The sequence below is a fragment of the Pteropus medius genome, unplaced genomic scaffold (genome assembly GCF_902729225.1).
Source record: "Pteropus medius unplaced genomic scaffold, Ma_sr-lr_union100, whole genome shotgun sequence".
NCBI lineage: Eukaryota > Metazoa > Chordata > Mammalia > Chiroptera > Pteropodidae > Pteropus > Pteropus medius.
This window is the reverse complement of record NW_024349140.1, coordinates 377,807-401,668: the sequence shown is the minus strand read 5'-3', so window position 1 is coordinate 401,668 and position 23,862 is coordinate 377,807. Positions and strand designations below refer to the sequence as shown.

Below are 23,862 nucleotides of genomic sequence, written 5' to 3'. Positions count from 1 at the left end.
CAAATGAGAGGGGGTGGATCAGGAATGGATGGAAGGCTTAATGTTTTCAAAGATCAAGGATTAAAATGGAGCCAGACTCTATCACAGATGGTGAAGTCACATTAAGTGTCTATGTTTTAAAACAAGTGTCACAGGTCCTCATGTTACCTCGCAGCCTTCCACCAAGCCCTTGACACCTAGGGGATATAGGACCCCCCTTTGGTCGACCAAGTGTAAATCAATCAGGAGCTTTGGCTAGAAATAAATGATAAAGATTTATTCAAGGGTCTTATAGTTTGCAAACTGGAAATACAGCAGGCAAAATTCCAGAAGTGTTCTAAAGAAGAAATGAAAGTTGAGTTCTTAAAGTCACCACCTGGAGAAAAATCAGTCCTGCATTCTCGCCCCTAGGAATGGGCCAGGACAGTTATCAGTCAGCTGTCAGGCGGTCTAGATGATGGATACCAGGTGGGCTGGAGGATGGGCGCCAGGAGGTCTGCTGATGTCTGGAGTGCTTTAGAGTCTAGGTATTGACACAGGACTGGAAAGTTCAAAAGTTTAAGTTCTCAGGCTAGTTAATACAAGATAAAGAATAATTCTTTCGTGCCTCAACCTTCTTAATGTTAATAATTTAGCAGCTTGGTTAAAGTGATTCTAATTTATATTTTTCCTATCTTCGCTCTTTTCCTCAGTTCCTATCAGTCCTGGCCTGGGCCACCCTTTTGTCTCCACTTGCTGCATCTGGAAATTGATTCAGTAATTCCCTGTGCCCCCCATACGCTCGCCTTCACAAAGAGCTGAGGGAAAACAACACAGAGAGCCTCAGGCCAGGGAAAACTTCTGTTTAAAATCAAATGTGCCAGGCTGGGTGAGGTTCCCGCCCACCAGTACAGGCCGATACTGCTGTTCCTCTTGTCTTCCCGCTAGCTGTCAGTCAGGCACTTAAGGGCGTGGCCTTGCGACTCGCCCAATGAGGGGCGCAGCTAGGGAAGTGGGGTGTGTCACAGCACTGGGAGGGCGTGGAAGTTTCTCCTTGCTCCAGGCCTGATTGGGATCTTGTGTCGCCAGCCCTTCACTGCGCTTGGTGGCTCTGTTGCAGCCTCTGTCCCTTTGTGGTCTACACTGGTCGTGGCAGTCCTAGGAAGGAGTCAGGGAGACCCAGAAAATACAGAAATGGTAAGTTTGTGGGACCGGGTGCGGAGACAGGGACCAGGGGTGGTCGGAATCGCGGCGGCGGTCCTGGCTTCCCAGCCATCAACTCTAGTTTCTGTCAACCTCGGTCCCCTGCCACACGCAGCGTGGGGGCTGGGCCGGCAGCCGGACCCGGGCGTCCTGTACCGTCACTGAGCGCGGTGGCTTCTGCCCAGAGCCTCTCTGGGCAGCTCTGCGCCCGCAGCTCCGCGTCTCCCCTGATGGTGCGGTGACCACCGGGAGGGTCATGGGGCACAGCCTTTACTCAGTAACCGGGGGTTCGTGCATTGAAGGAACTGTGTGGACTTTACGGTCCCCAGGTGTTCCTTTCTCTCCAAGGTGACCCATTTTCTCCTGAGTTTTCCAAATGTTTGGGTAGCGGAGTCTCAGATCCACTACCCTGTCCCCCAACCTAGCTCTTCTTGGGACTGTCAGTAAGTCCCCAAATTTCTGGATCCTCCTTGCATTCCCAAGCTAACTTTTTCTGTCCTAGTCACAGCATCATCATCAACTATTTGTCCTGTGGGATGCATTTCAAACATTCCCAATATTTTAATATTTTACTATCTTTCCACAGGGTTATGATGGCTCTTTTTTAGAGATTTATATTTGTTGTGGATATTTTATATGAGATGGAAGCCAAGAATAACTACCTGAAACTTCGTTGCTTGAATTCTTTGTGCTTCTCTCCCCCAGCCCCCTTCCCCCGCCCCACCCTTCCCGCCCAGGCCGTTCCCAGGGCATAGACATCCAATGGGAAGTCCTTTGGATAAAGGCTCCTGTTTGGGTTTTCCTAGATTTTGTGTCCTGTCAGCACTGCCCCTCACTGGATGTCACCTTGATTTAAGTTTACATATTCAACAGGGGTAAAATATGTTGAATCATTAGAGTTTGCTAGACAGTATGAAATAGCTCCAAAGAGCCAGGAAAGAGGTAAATTTAAGAAAAAATAAAATATTCCAGTATTACATTCCATTTGTATAGAATTCATCTTTCACTCTTTCTTCCCCTGAGCATGTGTAGTAAGTTTCTGAGGTATGTTTTTCACTGTAGGGTGTTTTCAAGTAAAATTCCAGGGCTTAGCCTTGCAGAGCAAAAGTGTTCAAGTCTCACTAATTATTTACAAATTAAATTCTTTCCCTAGAAATAATAATTAACTGACTTTTTTTTTAACCTGAAAGGAATAGGCATTTTTTTTTCAGTTGAATTTGTAAAAATGCCTTACAATTTACTTCCTTTCCACATAATTGCTGATTTAAGTGATTTCGCACGATTGTTCAAACACTGAGTTTTGTGTCATTTAAAATATGAATAGTGTTCCAAAGCAACTTTAACGGAGAGCAGAAGCCTGAGGCCCCCTTGACCTGCAAAAGGAAGCCCTTGAAGGCCCAGTGGTTCTCCCTGAGGAGCCTCCCTCTGCTGGTGTCCTACCTGCTCACATCCGCCATGGAGGAGCCTTTACACTGAGAGAAGCCGCAGCCCTGGAGAGCTGGCGTATGCCGGCACATGTGTGTGTGGGGAGAGTGACACCCCTCCTGAGGTTGTGGTTTCTTAGGCCTAGACATTTTCAGACATTTTGTTTGAGTTTTCTATCCACAGTGTAGGTGTACTGAGTGTAATTTGTGCATATGGAGAAGCCTGTGTAGAACAGGGATTCTGTCTCGTGGACAAAGGGTTTATGAATTGGGGAGTTCAGAACTTAAAACTGAATCAGATTGAGTTTCCTCACTGTGAGAATGGAAGCCTGGGGGAGGGAGCGCTTCCATGCTTATAGGAGGCGGGTTGCGGGGTGGGTATTGGGCTCCTAGAGTTCATTCCTGGGGCTGCTCAAGCGTTCCACCCTCCTTCCCCAGGGACTGACCCACTCCAGGGGTTCTGTCTCAACCAGAGGTGACTAGACCCCGAATTTGTGGTTATGTTCAACTTTCTGAATATAAATTTTCCTTCTGTCAACTAAAAGAAACTGAATCTTTGAAATATTAGGAAGATCTTTTGGGGGGGCCTATTTGAAGACTGTAGTCCAAGAGCAGAGCTTCAAGAAGCCTTGAAACATGCTCCAACTTTAGAAAAGTGGGGGTGCTTATATAGGCAGAGGAGTAAGTGAAAGTATACCTGGTGCCTTAGAAGTTTCAGTTAGGGTACATAGGGTTCAATGATTAACAGTTTTACCTTAGATGGAAGGAACGCATAGGAAGATAAGGTGGGGTCATGATGCCTCCTGGCACCAAGGAGTCTAGGATATAGTCTGGAAATAATGAAACTGCTTTGAAACTCCTTGAGATAAAGTTTCATCATGATGTAGAAAGAACAAGCACTGTTTTCTATCATCTTTGATCTTTAGTGTTAAAACTATGTAGATCATAATATGTGACCTTCCCCCAGGGTTTGTGCCTTTTTGTAAAAAGAATTTTTAAAATTTTGTAATTATAGTTGGCATACAATATTATATTAATTTCATATGTACAGCATAGTGATAAGACATTTATATAACTTACAAAGTGACCACCTATGTAAGTCTAGTACTTATCTGACCCATATATAGTTATTGTTTTAATGACTATTCCTTGTGCTATAATTTACATCTCCGTGACTATTTTTTTAATTATTATTTTTTTATTTAGTTTCAAGTATACAATATATTGGTTAGACATTTATATAGTTCACAAAATGATCCCCCTAATTGCACCCTCCCTCTCTTGACCCTCCACCTAGCCAATGTATTAATAATGCTAACTGCATTCCCTATGCTATGCTCCCCATCCCTGTGACCATCCATTAGCTACTAATTTGTACTTCTTTAGATCTTTACCCCATTCTCCCAGCCCCCCAAACACCCCTCCCCTCTGTCCAATACCAAATTGTCCACTATATTTGTGAGTCTGTTTTTGATTGGTTTGTTCTTTTTATTCCTGAGACTCCGCGTATAAGTGAAATCATATAGCATTTATCTTTCTCTGTCTGACTTAAATACCTTCTAGGGCCATCAAAGCAATATCTTTTTCCATCCCCTTCCTTTTCATTTGTTTTCTTATCTTTTCAAAACAAGACCCAGGAGTCTTGTTTTCTTATCCTTTCAGCCACTCTCTCTTTTGATTGGAGCACTTAATTCTTTTCCATTTAAGGTACTTATTGATAGGAATGTAGTTGTTACCATTCTTTATTCCTGTTTTTGATACATGTTTTATCTTCTTAAAGAAGTCCCTCCAACATTTCTTGTAATACCGGCATGGTGGTGATAAATTCCTTTAGCTTATTTTTGTCTGGGAAGCTCTTTATCTGCCCTTCAACTCTAAATGATAGCTTTGCTGGATAAATTATTCTTGGTTGTATATCCTGGGTCTTCATCCTGTCGAATATTTTTTGTCAAGTCCTTCTGTCCTGCATAGTTTCTTTTGAGAAATCAGCTGCCAGCCTTATGGGTTTTCCCTTATAAGTAATTATTTGTTTTTCTCTTGCTGCTTTTAATATTTTTTGTATTTAACCTTTGGCATTTTAATTATGATGTCTTGGTATCGGCCTCTTTGGATCCCTCTGAGCTTCCTGGGGTTTTATGTCCATTTCCTTCACCAGGTTAGAGAAGTTTTCCATTATTATTTCTTCAAACAGCTGTTCAACATTTTGATTTCCTGATTGCACTGATCAGATGAATATCTGGAGCCTTAATAGTGTCCCATATCCTCCTTTAATTATTTTTATAATCTTGGCATCTTTTTTCTTGCCATTCTGATTGAGTGTCCTAATAGGCATTCCTGTCCTCTAGATAGGGCATTTGATCCTCTTCTTTATTCACTTTGTTTACTCTTTTGTTTATTCCATTTAATATACTTCCCATCTCAGATAATGTATTCTTCATTTCAGACTGGTTCTCTTTTATAATTTCATTTCCATTTTTATCTCTTTGTTGGAGTTCTCTACTTTTCCCAAAAGTTCATTGAGCATCTTTATAACCAGTGTTTTGAATTCTGCATCTGTTAGATTACTTGATTCTATTATATCTGGATCTCTGTTCATCTTTCATATGGTTTCTGCTTCTTTATCCTCCCATTTTGGCTGCCTTTCCATGTCTCTTTCTATGTACTAAGCAAAGCTCCTAAGTCTCCCGGTCTTATTGGTGTGGATTTGTGAAGTAGATGTCCTGAGAGGGGTTCAGTTGCAGGCTGAACTTAGCCCAAGCCTCTACCCGTCCGGGGCCACTTGTTAAGATTCAGCAAGCAATCCACAGATGCTGTGCTTATAGTTGCCTCAAAAAGCCACGCCAGAAACCAAGGCCAGCTGCCTCCAGTGTGAGTCTGGGCAGAGCGACCTCTGTTATCCAGTTTGATGAGGTAATGGCTATGGTGGTGCTGTGTCTGCGCACTGGAAGAGGGGAGGGCTCAACAGGGCACAATGGATACTGCCCGCACTTCTGTACAGAGCGAATCTCGCCTTAGCCCTCACTCCGACAATGTCTCCCTGTTAATCCCAGGTGCCCCCTGCGTACAGCCGAATTGGCACTGGTGCTCAGAGTGAGCAGGTCTGTCACCGCAAAATCTGCTTGCAGATGAGGCCCCTTTAAGAGGCGTCCGCCACTGCCACAGCCTCCATCTTACTCAGCTGCTCAGGACCTGGCAGCCCCCCATGTCCTCACCCTGTCCTACCTTCTGTCACTGCAGGGTGCTTTCTTGGACTTCTCCCTAGTTGTATGGCTTATTCCTCTAGATCTCAGATGATTTTTCCTTGCTGTTGCTCTTTGTTTCTGTCACAACTTTGATTTGGTCACCTGAGGGATGACCAGAGCATCCATCATCTACACCATTTTTTTCTCTCTCTCGTCATGACTATTTTTTAACCAGTTCATCCTTCTTAATCTCTTCACTGTTTTCACCACCCTCTAACCCCCACTTCTATCTGGCAACCTCAAAATGTTCTCTGTATCTATGAGTTTGTTTCTGTTTTTCTTTGTTTGTTTCTTTAGATTACACATGTAAGCGAAATCATATAGCATTTGCCTTTCTCTGACTTACTCCACTCAGCACAGTACTCTCTAGGTCCATCCATGTTGTTGCAGATGGCAAGATTTTGTTCTTTTTTTTTTTAATGGCTGAATAACATTCCATTGTATATATATATATACCACCTCTTCTTTATTTATTCATCCATGGATGGACACCAGGTTACCTCCATACCTTGGCTATTGTAAATAATGCTGCAATGAACATATGGATTCTCATGTCCCTTCAAAGTAGTGTTTTGGGTATCTTTGGATAAATACCCAGAAGTGGGAATTCAAGGTCTTTCTTTGTCTTTTTTTTATAGCCTTTGTTTTAAACTCTACCCCAGCCTTTTCTTTGTTTCCATTTTCATGAAACATCTTTTCCATCCCTTTACTTTCAGGCTGTGCATTTTTCAATCTGAAGTGAGTCTTTGGTAGGCAGCGTATGTTAGGGGCTTGTTTTCTTATCCATTCATACCTTTTGATCAGAGCACCTAATCCATTCACATTCAAAGTAATTGTTGATAGATATGTAGTTATTGCCATTTTATTATTCATATTTTTGGTCATTTTTTTTCTTTTTTCTTCTTAAACAAGTCCCACCAACATTTCCTGTAACACTGGTTTGGTGGTGATGAACTCCTTTAGCTTTTTCTTGTCCGGGAAGCTCTTTATCTGTCTTTCGATTCTAAATTATAGCATTGCTGAGTAGAGTAATCATGGTTGTAGGCCCTTGCTTTTCATCACTTTGACTATTTCATGCCAATCCCTTCTGGCCTGCAAAGTTTCTGTTGAGAAATCAGCTGATAGTCTTATGAGAGCTACCCTGTAAGTAACTAACTGCTTTTCTCTTGCTGCTTTTAAGATTCTCTGTCTGTCTTTAACCTTTGGTATTTTAATTATGATGTGTCTTGATGGGGGCCTGTTTGGGTTCACCATGTTTGGGACTCTCTGTGCTTCTTGAGGTTGCATGTCTATTCCCTTCACCAGTGAAATTTTCCATCATGATTTCTTCAAATTGGTTTTCAATTCTTTGCTCATTTTCTTCTCTTTCTGGCACCCCTATGATGCAAATGTTTATACTCTTGATGTTGTCCCAGAGGCCCCTTAAACTATCCTCATATTTTTGGATTCTTTTTTACTTTTTGCTCTTCTGATTGGGTGTTTTCTGCTACCTTATCTTCTAAATTGCTGAATTGATCTTTTGCTTCATATAATCTACTGTTAATTCCTCCTAAGGTATTCTTCATTTTAGTGATTGTATTCTTCATTTCTGACTGGTTCTTTTTAATGTTTTCTAGCTTCACTTTTATGTTTTCTATCTCTTTGTTAAAGTTCTCACTGAGTTCATCTACCTTCTCCCTAAGATCATTGAGCATCATTGTAAAAAGTGCTTTAAACTCTGCATCTGGTAGATTTCTTCCTTTCTTTTTTCTTTCATTCTTTCTCTTTTTTTTTTTTTATGGTGACATTAGTTAATGAAATCCAATAAGTTTCAGCTGTACATTTTAGTAGTAAGGCATATATATATTTATATTGTGTTTTCACCTTACATAGTTAGATTTCTTTCTGTCAGCACATATTTGACCCCCTTTACCCTGTTTACCTTCCCCATTCCCCTCCCTCCTCCCTTCAGTACCTTTTTTATTTCGAAGTCTACTTCATCTGATATTAGTACCACTACTTCCGCTTTTCTCTGAATGCCATTTGCTTGAAATGTTATTTTCCACTCTTTCACTTCGAGTCTATATTTATCTTTGGAACTGAGATGTGTCTCCTGGAGGCAGTATGTGGTTGGGTTTCACTTTTGATCCATTCTGCAACTCTGTGCCTCTTTATTGGGGAATTCCGTCCATTTGTATTTAAGGCGATTATTGAAATATGAAGTTTTCCTATAGCTATTTTATCTTTTGCTTTCTAGTAACTCGGTGTTTCCATTGTTTCCTTGTCCTTGTGTTTCTGTTTTTTCTTTTCTTTTTTTTCTTTTTTTTTTGGTTAGGTTTTGTGGGTTTTCCCTTTGGTTTTTCTTGTTTTCTGAATCTTTGATGTGTAGTTACCATTACAAATATGTAGAGGATAATTATATATACAGTAGTCCATTTTCTTCTGCATGTGCCTTATCTCCATTCCGCCTTTGTGAATTTGGATCTTTGAATCCTCTCCTTTCCCACTATTGTTGTCTCAATTCGTCTCTATGTATACTGAACATTCATTACTATTTTGCAATAGCAAATCTATTCTAACTGTTTAAGCTTATAATGCCCTATTCTTAATAAGGATTGCACTATACTGCTTCTATCTGCCTGCTAGTCACCTTACTCCTAGTTATGTATTTTTTCTTTGTTATTTTGTTTTAGGTGAGTTGATTCCTTTTAGTATTTCCTGTAATACAGGTCTCATAGTAGAGAATTCTCTCATTTTTTTGTATGTCTGCAAAGGTCTTTATTTCTCCTTTATATCTAAAGGAGAGCTTTGCTGGATACATTATCCTTTTATTTAATAGTTTGAATATTTCATTCCTTTCCAGCTTGTAAGGTTTGTGCTGAGAAGTCCAACAATAATCTAATGGGTTTTCCTTTATAGGTTACCGTCTTCTTTTCCCTGGCTGTCTTGAGAATTCTTTCTTTGTCATTGATTTTTGATAATTTTAATACAATGTGTCTTGGAGAAGGCCTTTTTGGATTGAGATTGGCTGGTGAAGGGCAGACCCTACGGAGCAAGATTTGCTTTTGCAGGGCTCAAGCGCTTGCCCAATCATCCCTTTGGTTGTGTTGTTCTTGGATATGGTCTGAATGGTGCTCAGGCTCTAGTTGGAGCTGGCTACCAGGTGTACCAGCACCAGAACCTCCTAGGAGGGGCCCAACTGCAAGCCAAGTTCAGCTGCAGCCTGTGCACTGCCCGGGGCCAGCTGACAAGAGCCACTAAACAATCCACAGATGGCTGCCTAGATATTCTCCCACTTCTCACTTGTGCTGAGCTTAGAGGTTCCCAGAGAAGCCAAGCCATGGGTCCCAAAAAGATGATCCAAGGCCAGCTGCCACTTGTGTTGGGCTTGGGGCTGCTCAGCAAAAGGTAAGGAGAACGCTGAAGCCAGATACTGCTTGTTTGGGTTTTGTGAATGTTTGAGAGATTTTAGGAGATTCTGCATAATGAGCCAAGACAGGTTGTTGTATGGAAAAACCCAAGAGGCTTGGGTGGGCCCACATGTTGGGAGGGGTAGAGTCTCAGAGAATCACCTGGGTGGGTTGACCTGTGTTAACCAGGTTGATGGGGACTCAGATATGGCAGCCATCTGCGTCTGCACACTGAGAGAGGAGAGGGCTCAACAAAGAGACAGTGGATTTTGCCAGCACTTCTATCTAGGAGAAAGCTGCTGCTCCAGCCCTTGCACTGAAGCCAGACTACTTGGTTTCTCCCTGGTGCTTTTCGAGCAGCTACCCCAGCCCTACAACTCAGAGCAAGTGAGTCCATCAGTGAGTAAGTTTGCACATGGGCCCTTTAAGAGAAATATCTGCAGCTCCAGCCACCCTCTGTCTCAGCCACAATCTGCTGGTTTTCATAGCCAGAGGTTATGGGGACTTCACTTTCCAGTGCTGGAACTCTAGGCTGGGGAGTCCAGTGTGGGGCCAGGACCCTTCACTTCAGGGAACCTCTGCTGCCTAGATATTCTCCCACTTCTCAACCGCCACATGAGGGCGTGGGACCAGGCTGTTTTGCATCTCTGCCCCTCCTGCCAGTCTTGAGGTGTCCTCTTTCTTAGATCCTCGTTTGTAGGACTTCTGTTCAGCCAGACCTTGGGTAACTCCCAATGATAGTTTAGTTATAATTTTGATGTGGTCATGAGAGGAGGTGAGCACAGTGTTTACCTACTATGCCATCTTAACTGGAAGTCGGGTTTATGCCTTAGTAAGAAATTTTAGGAAAGCTCATTGTTTTCTCTTGACTACTGATTAAGTTAGAGAAGCTGAAGTATCATTTCTTGTCTCTCTTCTGAACTGTAGGGAAGCAGGCTGTATATCTGTTTGGATTCCGATATTAGTTTCTTTTTGTTGAATTCCTTTCTTCCTTGAATATTGCAGCCTTTGATTCTAGTTTCCATTACTACTTTGGGTTTTAAAAGCCAAATTGATTGAGTGGTAAGATATGACTAAGGCAAGAAAATTGTGTAAGCAAATTTAATTTTGGGTTCATATAGGCACTAGAGCCTCAAAGTATGAGATGGATGTATTTAAGTTCTGAGGTGCATTTCCTATTTTTAGGTCAGGTTTTCTATGTTCATGTCTCTAGAGAACTTTGGCATTTAAAGGGCTCTATACTATTTTTAAGGAAAATGATTACCTATTTTAATGCAAGTGAGGAAAAAGCTATTGAATTTCTATATTCATTGACAGAAGGAAGACTCCTCGAAGCTGGTGTAAATCTTTCGAATTTCTGGTCCATTTCAGAGCTAAATTGGAAACTCCTAATGTGTTATTACATACTACTCAGTGCTGAAAATATACAAAGTGAGGAATATAGTGGAGGGACAAACTGTTATACTCCCTCGTTCTTTTCATTAGAAAGAGATTGCTAAATTTTTTGTGGTTTGGTGTTTTTATATCTATTAATATTTAAAGGATTAAATCTCAGAGTGGGTTCCTAGGTAGAAAAGCTAAAATTAAATTAATTTTTAAAAGCCAAAGTTAATTAAAAATAATGATAAAGTATAGGAAAATACGTTATATATAAATTTATTTTCTTAATTCTAATAAATAATGTGGGAGAGGTTAAAATTTTTTTCTGAGCTAGGAAATTAACTTCAGAAGACCTGCTGCCTGCATATCCTGTTGACCCCTGTGCTCTTCTTTTAGCCACCCTCAAGTAACCAGGTTTGATCACTTCTTGATCATTTTTCTAGCATTTCTTTATAGAAAAACATTTCTTTATATAAAAGCATTTCTTTATATAAAAACAAACTAGTATGAATACTGATTTTTGTTACTTGTGTTTCTTCTTTTAATAATTAGATTTACACTTTCGATGTTTGTTTATTGAAAACTGAAGCTTCGCCCTCCCTTTCACCCTAGTGCTTCTTTTCTGTCAGGCTGATGAGGACCTGGAGGCCCCTGTGCTGGCAGCTGCTGCTTGCGGGGGAGCCCTCCTGTGGGCTGTGCTGTCCCATTCTGGACCCACCAAGCCTGGGGTCTGTATACAGAGGACTCTAAGTTGGCAGTTTGGGTAATTCATTCTGAAAGCTGCTTTCTTTCTGTTCCCTGGGAATCGGGCTGTTCATCTGAGCTGATTCTAGAACTTGTGTTTCTTTCCTTGGGATCCCTTATCCATTGAACAATGCAGCTCGTTGCCTCTAGTTCCCTGAGCAGTTAGTTATTTCGTTCCCTGTGTGGGAAATAACATTTTTAGTTTCTTGGTCTTAAAAATGTAGATTGAGTGAGAGACGATGTCAGTAAGGCAAATAAATATTGAGACTTCCCTTTCAGGCAAGAGAACCTCATGATGGTAGATGAATGTATTTAAGCTCTCAGGTCCATTTTTTATTTTTACATCAGTGTTTGTATTTGTGTGTCCCTGGAGAATACTGAATATTTAAAGGTAGAAATAATTGAATTTCTCTTTTAATTGATGTGAGGAAAGTAATCAAACTTTTATAAACCTTTGAAAATTTTACTAAGTTTAAGCAGCTAAACCCAAATCCAAATTGCATCATAATATGGTACTTATTCTTGAAAATACCCTCATGTGAGATATAGGGGCAGAACAAAGCAGGATGAATCCCTTTTTGTTAGCAAGGGATTTGAAATTTTTCAGTTTGTATAGTTTACATTTTTGTAACGTTTAGTGTTTAAAGGAATTAAATCTTAGAATGAGTTCTTATGTACAAAAGTTAAAATTAAAGAAAGACTAGTAGATAGTAAAGCATGGTGTATATAAATTTCTGTGTTTATTTTCAATAAATGTAGAAGATAGAAAAGTCTGACTTAAGAAGACTCACTGCACAAATATCCTGGCCCCTCTAGCGTTGTTAGTCCAGCCATCCCAAGTATAGTTTTGATCATTTCTTGAACTTCCCTAGCGTTTCTTTATATAAAAACAAGTGATTGCAAATGCCTGTTTTTCTTGCCCATGTTTGTCCCTGTAATGAGCAGTCAGACTCCGCATTGCTTGATATTTGTAGCAGCTTAAGCCTCCTCCCCCTTACCTGTGTGCACCCGGGATAGGCTAAGGAGAAATTCGGGGCGCCCTCCTCTGCACTGTCTTCAGGTTCCAACTGCACATGCCCTATCTGTGAGCGGAACTCTGGCCCTGATCCGCCCCTGACAAGGATTCTTTGCGTGAACAACTTTACTCAGGCTCCTGAACCTTCTCCCAGGCCTATCGTTGCGCGTCCTTGTGAAATCCAGTTTCAGCAGGAGCCCTGGAGTCACGTGAACCAGAGCCCCCTCCATATCTGGTCGGTTCCTTCTGCTGCACCCTCAGGTGACATCTGAGTACCCTGGCCTGTCTGCAGTCGGAATCCTGTCGGTCGGTTTAGCAGGAACCCCTAATCCTGATTTTCTCTCAGTGATTTTCCATCCACTGACGCCCACCCTGCTCTCTGGCCGTGATCCCCACTTGCCTTTGCTGTGCTGGGAGTGGGGCCCGATCCCATTTCTCCCCTCCGTGAAGTCCCACCACAATAGTCTCTGTATCTATAGCAATGGTTCTGAATGAAATCTGCCTTTCCATCTTTCACAAATGTCATTGAATATTTTTTTCTGCAACACCCCCAGCCACACTAAAATCCTAGGCCATCGTTTTTTGTTTTTTGTTTTTTGTTTTTTTTTTAACACTCTCAAGCCATGTGAGAATCGCTTGAGGGGCCTGCCCTGCCCTGCCCTGAGACCTCAATTACTTGAATCATAGGCCTTTTCCCACCTTCTCTGTGTGGACAACGTTGCAGTTGACCGTAACAGTTGGCTCTGCGAGCAGCATGTCCCGATGTGACCACCGCGTGGGTCTGTCTTCTCTCACTTTGACCTGCTCTCCTGCTCTGCTGCTGGGTGGCAGCCACACTATGGGCTGCTGGGTGCTGGGGAGCTGGGACTGTGAGCTGTGCCGCCCCATGTGGCAGCGCTGACCCTGCCAAACCCCAGTTCTGTGTGCAGTGGCCAGAGAGTGCAGTTTCGAGAATTCCTAGGCATTTGGGAACAGGCGTGTGCGGCGGGGCCCTCCTACAGATGGTTCTGGTTGGATGTCTTTGCCGGGTATAATCTGTGTTAGAGTGAAGCTGTGACAGAGGCAGAGTTCTCCTTGATATAGGAGGGGCCTTGGTGTGGTACTAGGCCAATTATTCCCTGTGAATTGGGTGACACCATCACATGGTTACTTTGTAAAGAGGAGCCTTTTTTCCCGGTTTTCTTTTTTTTTGGTTTTAAATTTATTTATTTTTGTTAAAATATAATTAACGTACAATATTATATTAGTTTTAGGTGTACAACATTGTGATTTAACACAAATGATTTATGATGTGATCAACAAATAAATCATTAACCATCTGTGACCGTTCAGTTACTATATATTATTGACTGTGAAAACACCAATGCTGTTCATTACATCCTTGTGACCTGTTATTATGTAACTAGAAGTCTGTACCTCTTATTCCTCTTTACCTTTTTCATCCCTCCTCCACCCTTGTCCCCACTTTTCTCTGGCAACCATCAATTTGTTCTCTGTATTTGTGAAGCTGTTTCAGTTTTGTTTTGTTTGTTGATTGGCTTTATTTATATTCCACAAGTAAGTAAACTCTTACAGTATTTGTCTTTGTCTGACTTATTCACTTAGCAAAACACTTTCTAGGTCCATCCTTGCCTTATGGTTATAATAACTATTCTCCTTAAATATCCCTTGCTGAGCAAGAAATCTCCTAAACAATAATTCATAAATTAAAATGAAACTAAATTAAAAATCTGTGCCACTTCCAAATGGGCTGCATAAATAGGACTATATGGTTTTGACCTCTTAGTAAAATTAGATAATATGATCCAGTGTAAATTAAACGGGACCTTCAAGGATTAGAAACTGTTATGAGACCCTTTGTAGGAAGAAGTGATTATCCCCAGTTATCCTTCGAACAGCTGAATTTGGCCTGTACTTAAACCTGGAAAGAATGAACAACACCTCACAGTGGACAACCACGACTTTGGTGACACCAAATAAGCCTCTGTACCCAATCATATGGAATTTACTGCCTCCATCCACTCAGCAACTGGTACACATTCTGCCATCACAGGTTTGGTCAAGTCTGGTCTGTTCAGTGCCTTTGTCAACAGCCTCTCAGCTGCAGTTGGCCTTCACCTCTGAAGGGACCTCAACGCCATTGCCACCACACACAGTCTCTGCAGGCAGAATCTGAGCTGTGTTTACCTTGCTTCAAGAGAACAGATGTGACATGAGATTCATGACATTCTCCTTTGGAGACATTCTTTTGACATATCTGAAAAAAGGGGTTCACAAAAGGTGGATGGTCCATTGCCTGAAACACATGAGAACCTGACGCCTTGGTTACTTAAAAAAAATATTTTAATAAATACAATTCCACAACCTTCCTGAAACCACAGAGAAATAGCCATGGTCTCTCTCAGCAACCATATTATTGTATAGATTCTTTGTGTTTGGGAGGCAACATATTCTTTGTTTACAAATATACTTGAGCCCATTTGTGCTGTTTCATGCAAACTGCCCACCTTCAAGGGGCACCCCTACCATCAAAGGCTCTAGGCTCTTTAAATTGCCATATAACTGGCTCACCTGGTAGTGTCCTCAGAGACCCCTTCACCATAGAAGCTTCAGTGACCACCTTTCAGACTTCCTGGAGTGACCTATAATGGCCTTAGACTGTAATTTCTGTATCGTTCTTTTCTTAGTTATTTTGACTAGCTGTTTATCAATTTTATTAATTTTCTCAGAGAACCTGCTTTTATCGTTTTAATTTTCTATATTGATTTTGCACAATTACCTTGATTTCTTTTCTAATTTATGGCATTTTAAAATTCTGCATACTCTGGGTTTAATTAGCTCTGTTTATTATTTCATAATTGGATGCTTACATTAATGATTATAGATCTTTCATTTATCTACTGTATTTGTTCAATGGCATCAATTACTTCTTGGGCATTGCTGTCATTGCAACCCACAACCTTTGATAAATTGTATTTTTATTTCATGTAGTTCAGAATAATTTTTTATTTTTCTTGAGAGTTCTTTGATTCCGTGTGTTATTTAGAAGTGTGTTGTTGCCTGTTTGCATATTTGGGGTTTTTCCTTCTATTGTCCCGTTATTAATTTTTACATTAATGGTTGTATGACATGAGAACATATTTTGTATGATTTCTGCTCTTTCAAATTTGTTAAGATGTATTTTGTGTCCTAGAATGTGTTCTGTGTTAGTGAAAGTTCCATGTGAATTTGAAAATAGTGTGAATTCTGCCCTGTTGCATGAACTGTCTCATAAATTACAATTAAATCCAGTTGTTACATGGCACTGTTGAATTCATATCTGTCCTTGGTGATTTTCTACCTGCTAGAATTTATAATTTGTGATAAGGAGTGCTGAAGTTGACAATGATAGTAGTGGAGTCCTCCATTTCTCCTTCTGTTCTGTCAGTTTTAACCTCATGTATTCGGCTCCTCTGTCATGGTGCACATACACATGAAGGATTGCTATGCCTTCTTGGAGAAAGAACCTCTAATTTATTGTTATTTTAAATTTAAATCTATATTATTTTAACCAAACTCATCTGGTATATTAATTATAAGGAATACAAAAGATATTTTATCTTTTTATTCCTTTTCTAATTTACTACCTTTATTATTTACACTGTTTAATGAATTTTTTATCATTTCTTTCAAAGTAGGTGTACTCGTGACCAATTCTCTCAGTTTTTGTCACTGAAATTCATTATTTTCCTTTATTTTTGAAGGATAATTTTGTTTGACACAGAATTCTGGGAAAGGATTTTTTTCTTTCAAAACTTTGTTACTTCACTCTCATCTTGCTTGCATGGTTTCAGAAAAGAAATTTGATTTAATTCTTATCTCTGTTTCTCTATAACTAAGGTGCTTTTACCCTCTCTGGCTTTTTTCAATATATTATCTTTGTCTTTGATTTTTGTCTGGTTTGAATGTGAGATATTTGGTCACCATATTTAATGTCATATGAGCTTCCTGGACTGACAGTTTGCCATCTATTGTTGATTTTAGGAAAATCTCAGTGATTGCTATTTCTGATTTTTTCTGTCCCCACCCCCCTTTCAGGTATTCCCATCATGTGTATTTAAACCTGTTTAAAAAAGGTTGTCCTAGGGTTCATAGATAGTATGTTCTGTCTATTTTTTTTTTTTTGGTGTTTGCATTAAACTTTGCTGAAATAGAATTTTATTTATTTATTTATTTTGAGTGCAGGCCATGTATAGAACAGATTATATGTGGCATTTTTTCAAATGCTGTGTCCATTTTCTCTTTGCCAGTTTTGGAGACTGAGTTGTCCTGTGACCTAAATGCTCTGATTGATCTAAGAAGATAAGTTTATTTCGAGCTTTTTTTTTGCTTTTCTTCTAGTGAGGTTGGGAATGACAGCCTCTGAGTTTCTTAAATACCGGACCAGAAACCAGCAGTCTCCCAGTCTAATTCTTGATAATTGATGGCTGACAGCTTTGGAGCCTCATCCCTTCTCTTTCCCCCTATGCCCCACATCTGGACAAGGTGATAAGAAAGCCTTAGTGCTCCCTCCTTTGGGGCAGCAGAGATTGAATCCACACAAGCTCCTGCCCTTGTGTTTGAACTCACCCTAGCCCACCCCTAACCCTAATAAAAAAAAAAAACAAGTCCATGCATTTTCTCTCTCTCTAAAGCTATTTCATGCCTGCCTGAGAAGTCTGCCTTATTCTCCTCCCAGACCCAATTGTAGAAGCAATAACCCCTTTCGTACCTGTTGGCTATGTGTGGTGTCATCAGCTGAAGGATTCCCATGCTCAGAGGTTGAGTGATCATGCTCCCTTACTCCCTGAGAGAGTTTGGAAATGACAGAAGAAGGGAAGGAAGCCTCTAGGGCGACTGGTCAGGAAACGCTTCCTCCTTGTTGGGGAATGGAGATATTATGTTCCTTCACAGGAAAGCATTGCTGACACCTTTAGTTATTTTATAATCATGGCAAATGCACCATCAAACCATTGTGGATGTCAGTAAACTCTCTTGCAATCTGAAGCTTTTGACCTGTTCTTCGGTGTCAAATATTATCATTATGCTGGAAGGCACACTTCTGGCATATTATTATCTCGTGTGTGTGCCCATAGGTGCCAAAAATTGGCTGGAAGTGGTCCTGAGGCACAGGAATATAGGGATTTCGTGGTCTAAGTTGTCATGCCTTCTTGTTTGTATCTGAGCTCTAAGTTCCAAATAACTTTCTAGACCATAAAATCATAGAGAGAGAGGAAGGAATAACTGAGTCTGTGTTAAATATTACACAAGGTAATAGCAGTGCTTCCCAACAAGAATATTCTCATTCAGTCAGCTGTCTCTGATTACAGGCATACCTTGGAGATATTGTGGGTTTGGTTCCAGACCATTGCAATAAAACCAATGATTCAATAACCAAACCTACGAATTTTTTGGCTTCCCAGTGTATAAAGAAGTTTTATTTACATGATAATTAGTCTTATTATGTTTGCAATACCATATGTATATAAGATCAGTGTACATGCCTTAATTAAAAATACTTTATTGCTAAAAAATGTTAACCACCTTCTGAGCCTTCAGTGAGTCATAATCTTATTGCTGGTGGAGGGTCTTGTCTCGATATTGATGAAAATGCTATATCTGCCAAGTACAAGAAAGAGAAGCTCAATAAAATGAGGTATACACACTTTTAATTGTCTGGAGGACTTTAGGATGATATAGTCAGCTATGCTTTGTTAAATGTTGGATTTCCACAGGCCTTCTGGAGTCTTCATTTTTGGCGATGGGAGTAGAAGAAAAAGCTTCTAGTTCTTCACTATGTTTTTATTCTTTGAAACCTCATGCAGATGTGACCTTCTGTTTCATGGAGTGCTATAAATGGGTAATAAGAAGGGACATTAAAGAATTTTTTCGCAAAGAATCGATGGTTTTAAAACAATATTTGTTTCATTTGTGTAGTGTTTCTGTCATTTTCTAGCATGTTCTGAACCCTGCCATTAGAGAAAAATATAATATAACGTGATCACAGTAAAAATGTGTTAATAATTTCCATGTGTTTATGATGGTGTTTATTATATAAGGAAGTAAGTGTGGCTAGAGAGTAAGTTATCTCATGGTATATATGTTTGGCGATGACAGAATTATATGTAACCTTCCTATAAATGGAGTATATGTGGCCAGTGCTGTCGGTCCCACAAATCACATATTTGGGGCATTTCAGGACTCTGTGGCCTTTGAGGATGTGGCTGTGACCTTCACCCTGGAGGAGTGGTCTTTACTGGACTCTTCCCAGAAGAAACTCTACAGAGATGTGATGCGGGAAACCTTCAGGAACCTGACTTCAATAGGTAAGGATGTGCAAGTTACCTTCACTTCTTCTATTAGAGGACAAGTACTTTTTACCCTTCGATGTGTAATGTGGGAAGGGAGAACATTCATAAATAAACTGAGCATGTTCATACCTCATCATAGAACTAGAATCTAATAATTTTTCTATAATTTCTAATACTTTGAAATGATTTTTCTGGGTCTGCATTATAGGTAAAAAATGGGAAGATTATGATGTTGAAGATCAGCGCAAAAACCAAGGGAGAAAACAAAGGTGAGTCACACTCACAATGGAAAGCAATATCTCACATGAGAATCCGGGTATGCTACAAAATTTGAAAAAGAAGCAAATAGAACAACACTTGCTTCAAATTAATTAATTTTTCATCAAATAACTTTCTTATATATGGCATAAATGTTCAGTGTTTGCAAACTAGTTCACGTGAAAACAGCATGAATAAATGCTATATATGAATGTCATTGTTTTGAAAATAGCAAGGCTGAAGTTGTCTTTCAGAGCTTTTAGTGTATTCATTTTCAACCCATATATATAAGGCAGAAAATCTACACTTTTGCTATAAATCACAAAAATTTACTTTAAATATTCTCTAATAAATATAAAATCACTAATAAATTATTAATAATGTGCTTCTTGTTTTTTTACAGAAGTCATATGGTAGATAGAATCTGTGAAAGGGAAAAGGATAGTCAATGTGGAGAAAACTTCAGCCTTATTCCAAACCTCAATCTGAAGAAAACTCTTTCTGGAGTAAAACCATGGGAATCCAGTGCATGTGGAAAAGTCTTCGTACAGTATTCATCTCATAATAGGCACACCAGATGTGACACGGGACATAAACCCTCTGAGTATCAGAAATATGGAGAGAAGCCATATAAATGTGATATATGTGGGAAAGCCTTCAGTTATCTTCAATGTTTTAAAAAACATGAAAGAATTCACAATGGAGAAGAAATCTATAAATGTGAGGAATACAAAAAAGGTTTTATGTGGCTCAAAACTCTTCAAAGACACATGATAACATATACTGTAGATGCTCCTTATCGACATAAGGTGTGTGGGAAAACCTTTAGTTCTTCAACTTCACTTCAAATATGTGAAAGAACCCACACTGGAGAGAAGCCCTATCATTGTAAACACTGTGGAAAAGCCTTCAGATGTTATAAAAGTTTTCAAAGACATGAAAGAAACCATACTGAAGAGAAACCCTATCAATGTAAAAAATGTAGTAAAGCATTCAGGTATCCCAGTTATCTTCGTATACATGAAAGAACTCATACGGAAGAAAAACCCTATAAATGTAAGGAATGTGGAAAAAGCTTCAGATCATACAGTTCCTTACAACCACATGAAAGGACTCACACAGGAGAGAAACCATATGAATGTAAGGAATGTGGAAAAAGCTTTAGTAATTATAGATCCTTACAAATACACGAAAGGTCTCACACCGGAGAGAAACCTTATGTATGTAAACATTGTGGTAAGGCATTCAGTGCTCCCAATTATCTTCGAAAACATGAAAGAACTCATATTGCAGAAAAATCTTATGAATGTAAGGAATGTGGAAAAGCCTTTAGATTTTCCAATTCCTTACAAACACATGAAAGAACCCACACAGGAGAGAAACCCTATGAATGTAAGAAATGTGGGAAAGCCTTCAGATCTTCTGGTAACTTACAAACACATGAAAGAACTCACACAGGAGAGAAACCCTATGAATGTAAAGAATGCAGAAAATCTTTCAGATATTCTAGTTCCTTACAAATGCATGAAAGGATTCACAAAGGAGAGGAACCCTATGAATGTAAAAAATGTAGTAAAAAGTTCAAGTATCCTAGTAATCTTCGAATACACGAAAGAACTCACATTGCAGAGAAACCCTATGAATGTAAGGAATGTGGAAAAGCTTTCAGATCTTACAGTTCCTTACAAACCCATGAAAGGACTCACACAGGAGAGAAACCCTATGAGTGTAAACATTGTGGTAAAGCCTTTATTTCTCGAAAATCTCTTCAGAGACACATGAAAATGCATACTTGAAATACACCCTATCAATGTAAGGTGTGTGCAAGCATTCACTTACCTCAGTTTATATGAAAGGCATAAAAGAACTCACACTGGAGAGAAATCCTATGAATGAACACAATGTGGTAAAGCCTAGGCAGAACACAGTTCCTTATAATGACATGAAGTACTCATACTGGAAAAATTCCTGTGAATGTAAGGTATGTGGAAAAGCCTTCATTTATAAGAACATCCTCCAAAATCACAAGATGAGAGTGCACACAGTAGAGAAACCAAATAAATGTAAAGAATGAGGGAAAGCCTTCAGTCATCCCCCTTCTGAAGTTGTGAAAGTATTCACTGGACCACAGCTCTTGAATGTAAATAGTGTGGGGAAGCCTTCAATTGTCCCATTTCCTTATGTGTAAAATTCCCACTAAAAAGAAGTGAAAATGTAAATAACATGAGAAGGGATTGATGGAAATTAATTTATGTATAATTTTCTAGAAAATTTTAACAATAAAGTGTTTATATTAAAATTTCTACCACAGTAGACCCTTGAACAACACTGGGGTGAGGGGCATCAACCGCTTGCACCATCAAAAATCCACCTATAACTTAATCTGGTCCTCTGCATGCACAAATACCCAATTTTGTATGTGATTTTAATCTGAGTATAAGTGGAACTGTGCAGTTCAAACATATTGTTCAAGGGTCAACTGTAATTACTTTCAGAAACATTGAGGTGAGCTAATTCTGTGAGTTGTCATTCAACAATAGCACATAATATTAATAGGTGGTGATTTTTCATTAAATCAGTTAACATTATTTCTATATTTTGAAGGATGTTAGATCCTGGGTTAAGTTAATTGTATTTCTGCCATGCAATTAAGTTTAATTTTCTATGATGTTTATTTTGTGTGTGTGTTAATGGGCCATTGAAAAATGACAGTTTGGTATAATTTGGGATTTTCCTATAGACCTCATGACAGTTCTTGCATATTCTTAGTTTATTACATATATTGCCCCTTTCTTACTTAATAAGTTCCTTTTGAGGGTGATGGGTATGAGTCTTTTCCCATTTTCCATTCTTATAAACAGTTGGGGTAAATTTTTATGTGTGTCAAGTTTACAAAAGAATAAAGTTTCATGTGAGTTATTTTCATATTTGATCTTTTTTTTTCCTTTGACTGGCATTTGGTAAATAAATTTTAATTTCAGAAGAGAGACCTGTGATAGGACAAAATATCTAGAGTTGTAGATATCCCTCCTTTTGGTAGTGTTATGAACTAGATTTTCCAGAATTCATTTTTCTCTGTGGTTCCATATTAGAATTTACCCATAGCCTCACTTGCATGAGATTTGGAAGGCAGAAGTGAAGAAGGCATTAGGCAGATATTGGAGCCATCATACAGAGGGAGAAAGAAACAAAGGGGCTTCAAGGACACCATTTTCCAGCTGACTTTTTTGAATTCTTTACTTTTCAATTAAGTGTATGTTCAATACAACATACACTGGTTCATTTCCATTTTCTTAGAGGTATAGTTTTTCACTGATGTCTTCACAAGACCCACATCAAAATTCGGCTCTCTTGTGTCCACCAGGAAACTGTTTCAGTTCTTCATACTTGTGAACATTCTCTGAATCCTCTCTTTTCTAGATTATATCAGTAAAAGGTCTAACTTGTATAGGAAACACTTTATGCTGTTAACAGTGCAGTGAGCATGTTTTCCTGATTGACCATGACATCTACAATGGGGCCATCAACAAAAAGGACCATAGGTGTTTTTTCTCTGCTGCATGTGCAGAGGCTGCCTTGACCCAGTCCTTCCATGAGAGAATAAGCATCTTCCTCCTTTCAGGAAGACTGGGTGTTTCCTGTTATTTGTAGCTGAATGTAATCCCTCAATATACTTTCAGTAGTGTTTGATTGTATGTGATTAAAAGTATATGCATTAAAAAAATAGTATTTGCTTTTTTGGTTAAATGAACACTTCTGTAGTTGTTTCATACAAATATTTTATTGACTTCAATCCATAAAATGCTAACAAATATTGTATTAGAGGGTGTGATTCCTATTTAAGAAAGCAAGGCCTTTTTCTGTACTAAATGTTGTGAGGAGGTAAACTTTATTCTGTCATTACCAATCATAATATTGGGTTTCTAGAAGGTAAAAACAATATAGTGGAGCTAACCTGAATTTGTAAGAAGCTCTGGTCAGTAATATTAGTATGAAAAGGGGAATATTGGCCATTGTTATGATTTGGAACTATATTCTTTACCATTTTTAGACATATCCTTATAAAATAGCATTATAAATGTCTTGGAACATTATGGTCACTGCACGGTGTGTGACATTTTTCTATTCAGTAAGATAAGACTTGGCCTTGCAAAAATTGTAGGCCAGATACTAGCTTTCTGCAACAGCTTTTGTTTTTTCTTACTTACTATCTAACACTGATGTATGTTTACAGTATATTAGATACCATTTAGCATAAAACACCTCAATTAAAAAATATAAATTCATTTAATATACTACATAATATACTTAATTAATATCTCTTTTGTGACTCAACTGAGACCTGTGTTTTTAAGTTAATTGTAAGAGAACACAAACCTAGGCGCCTCAGTGAGTGACAATGTCATAATGTTCCCTTGAATTTCTACCATGCAGTATATCTTACACACTTTAAGGAACTGTATGGGTGTGGAAGTAAGTAGACCACAGCAACATAGAAAGTCCTGTGTTCCTGTGATTAACAATAAAGTTTCCCCTTAAAGATACAGATACCATTTATTTTCATTTTTACACTTGATGAAATTTTGTTATAGATTGTCACCACAGATTTAAGAAGCAAACCATGATCTAAATACATGCTATGTACAGCACACTCTAGATTCAAAGATACAAATAGGTTGAAAAAAAAAAAAAGCATGGTGAAGATATACCGATGAACAGCACTATAAGATAGATAGAGAGGTGATACAATTATCTGGCAAAATAGACTTGAAAACAAAAATATTAGTAAAGATATTGAGGGACATTATATTATGTTTAAATGGTCAAAGTTTATGGCTTGCATCTAAAGCAGAACATAGAAAAGTATTTGTAACCATTAATGACTATACTAGAAAAGAAGAAAAATCTCGAATCTATAAC

The 23,862-nt window shown here is 39.0% G+C and overlaps 1 protein-coding gene across 1 annotated transcript; it reads left to right on the top strand.

Moving 5' to 3' along the window:
* The first annotated feature begins 999 nt into the window (after positions 1-999).
* LOC120616945 (zinc finger protein 14-like) lies at positions 1,000-22,668 on the top strand. Its single transcript, XM_039880495.1, has 4 exons — positions 1,000-1,155; positions 18,573-18,699; positions 18,893-18,953; positions 19,346-22,668. The coding sequence occupies exons 1-4, from the start codon at positions 1,153-1,155 to the stop codon at positions 20,736-20,738; spliced, it is 1,584 nt and encodes a 527-aa protein (XP_039736429.1). The 5' UTR covers positions 1,000-1,152; the 3' UTR covers positions 20,739-22,668.
* Positions 22,669-23,862: the final 1,194 nt, after the last annotated feature.

What these genes read in the sequence shown, in the direction of transcription:
- LOC120616945 (XM_039880495.1), top strand. An exon ending in CAGGAACCTGACTTCAATAG is followed by an intron (nt 18,700 to 18,892) that starts GTAAGGATGTGC and finishes TCTGCATTATAG; the next exon opens with GTAAAAAATGGGAAGATTAT. An exon ending in AACCAAGGGAGAAAACAAAG is followed by an intron (nt 18,954 to 19,345) that starts GTGAGTCACACT and finishes GTTTTTTTACAG; the next exon opens with AAGTCATATGGTAGATAGAA.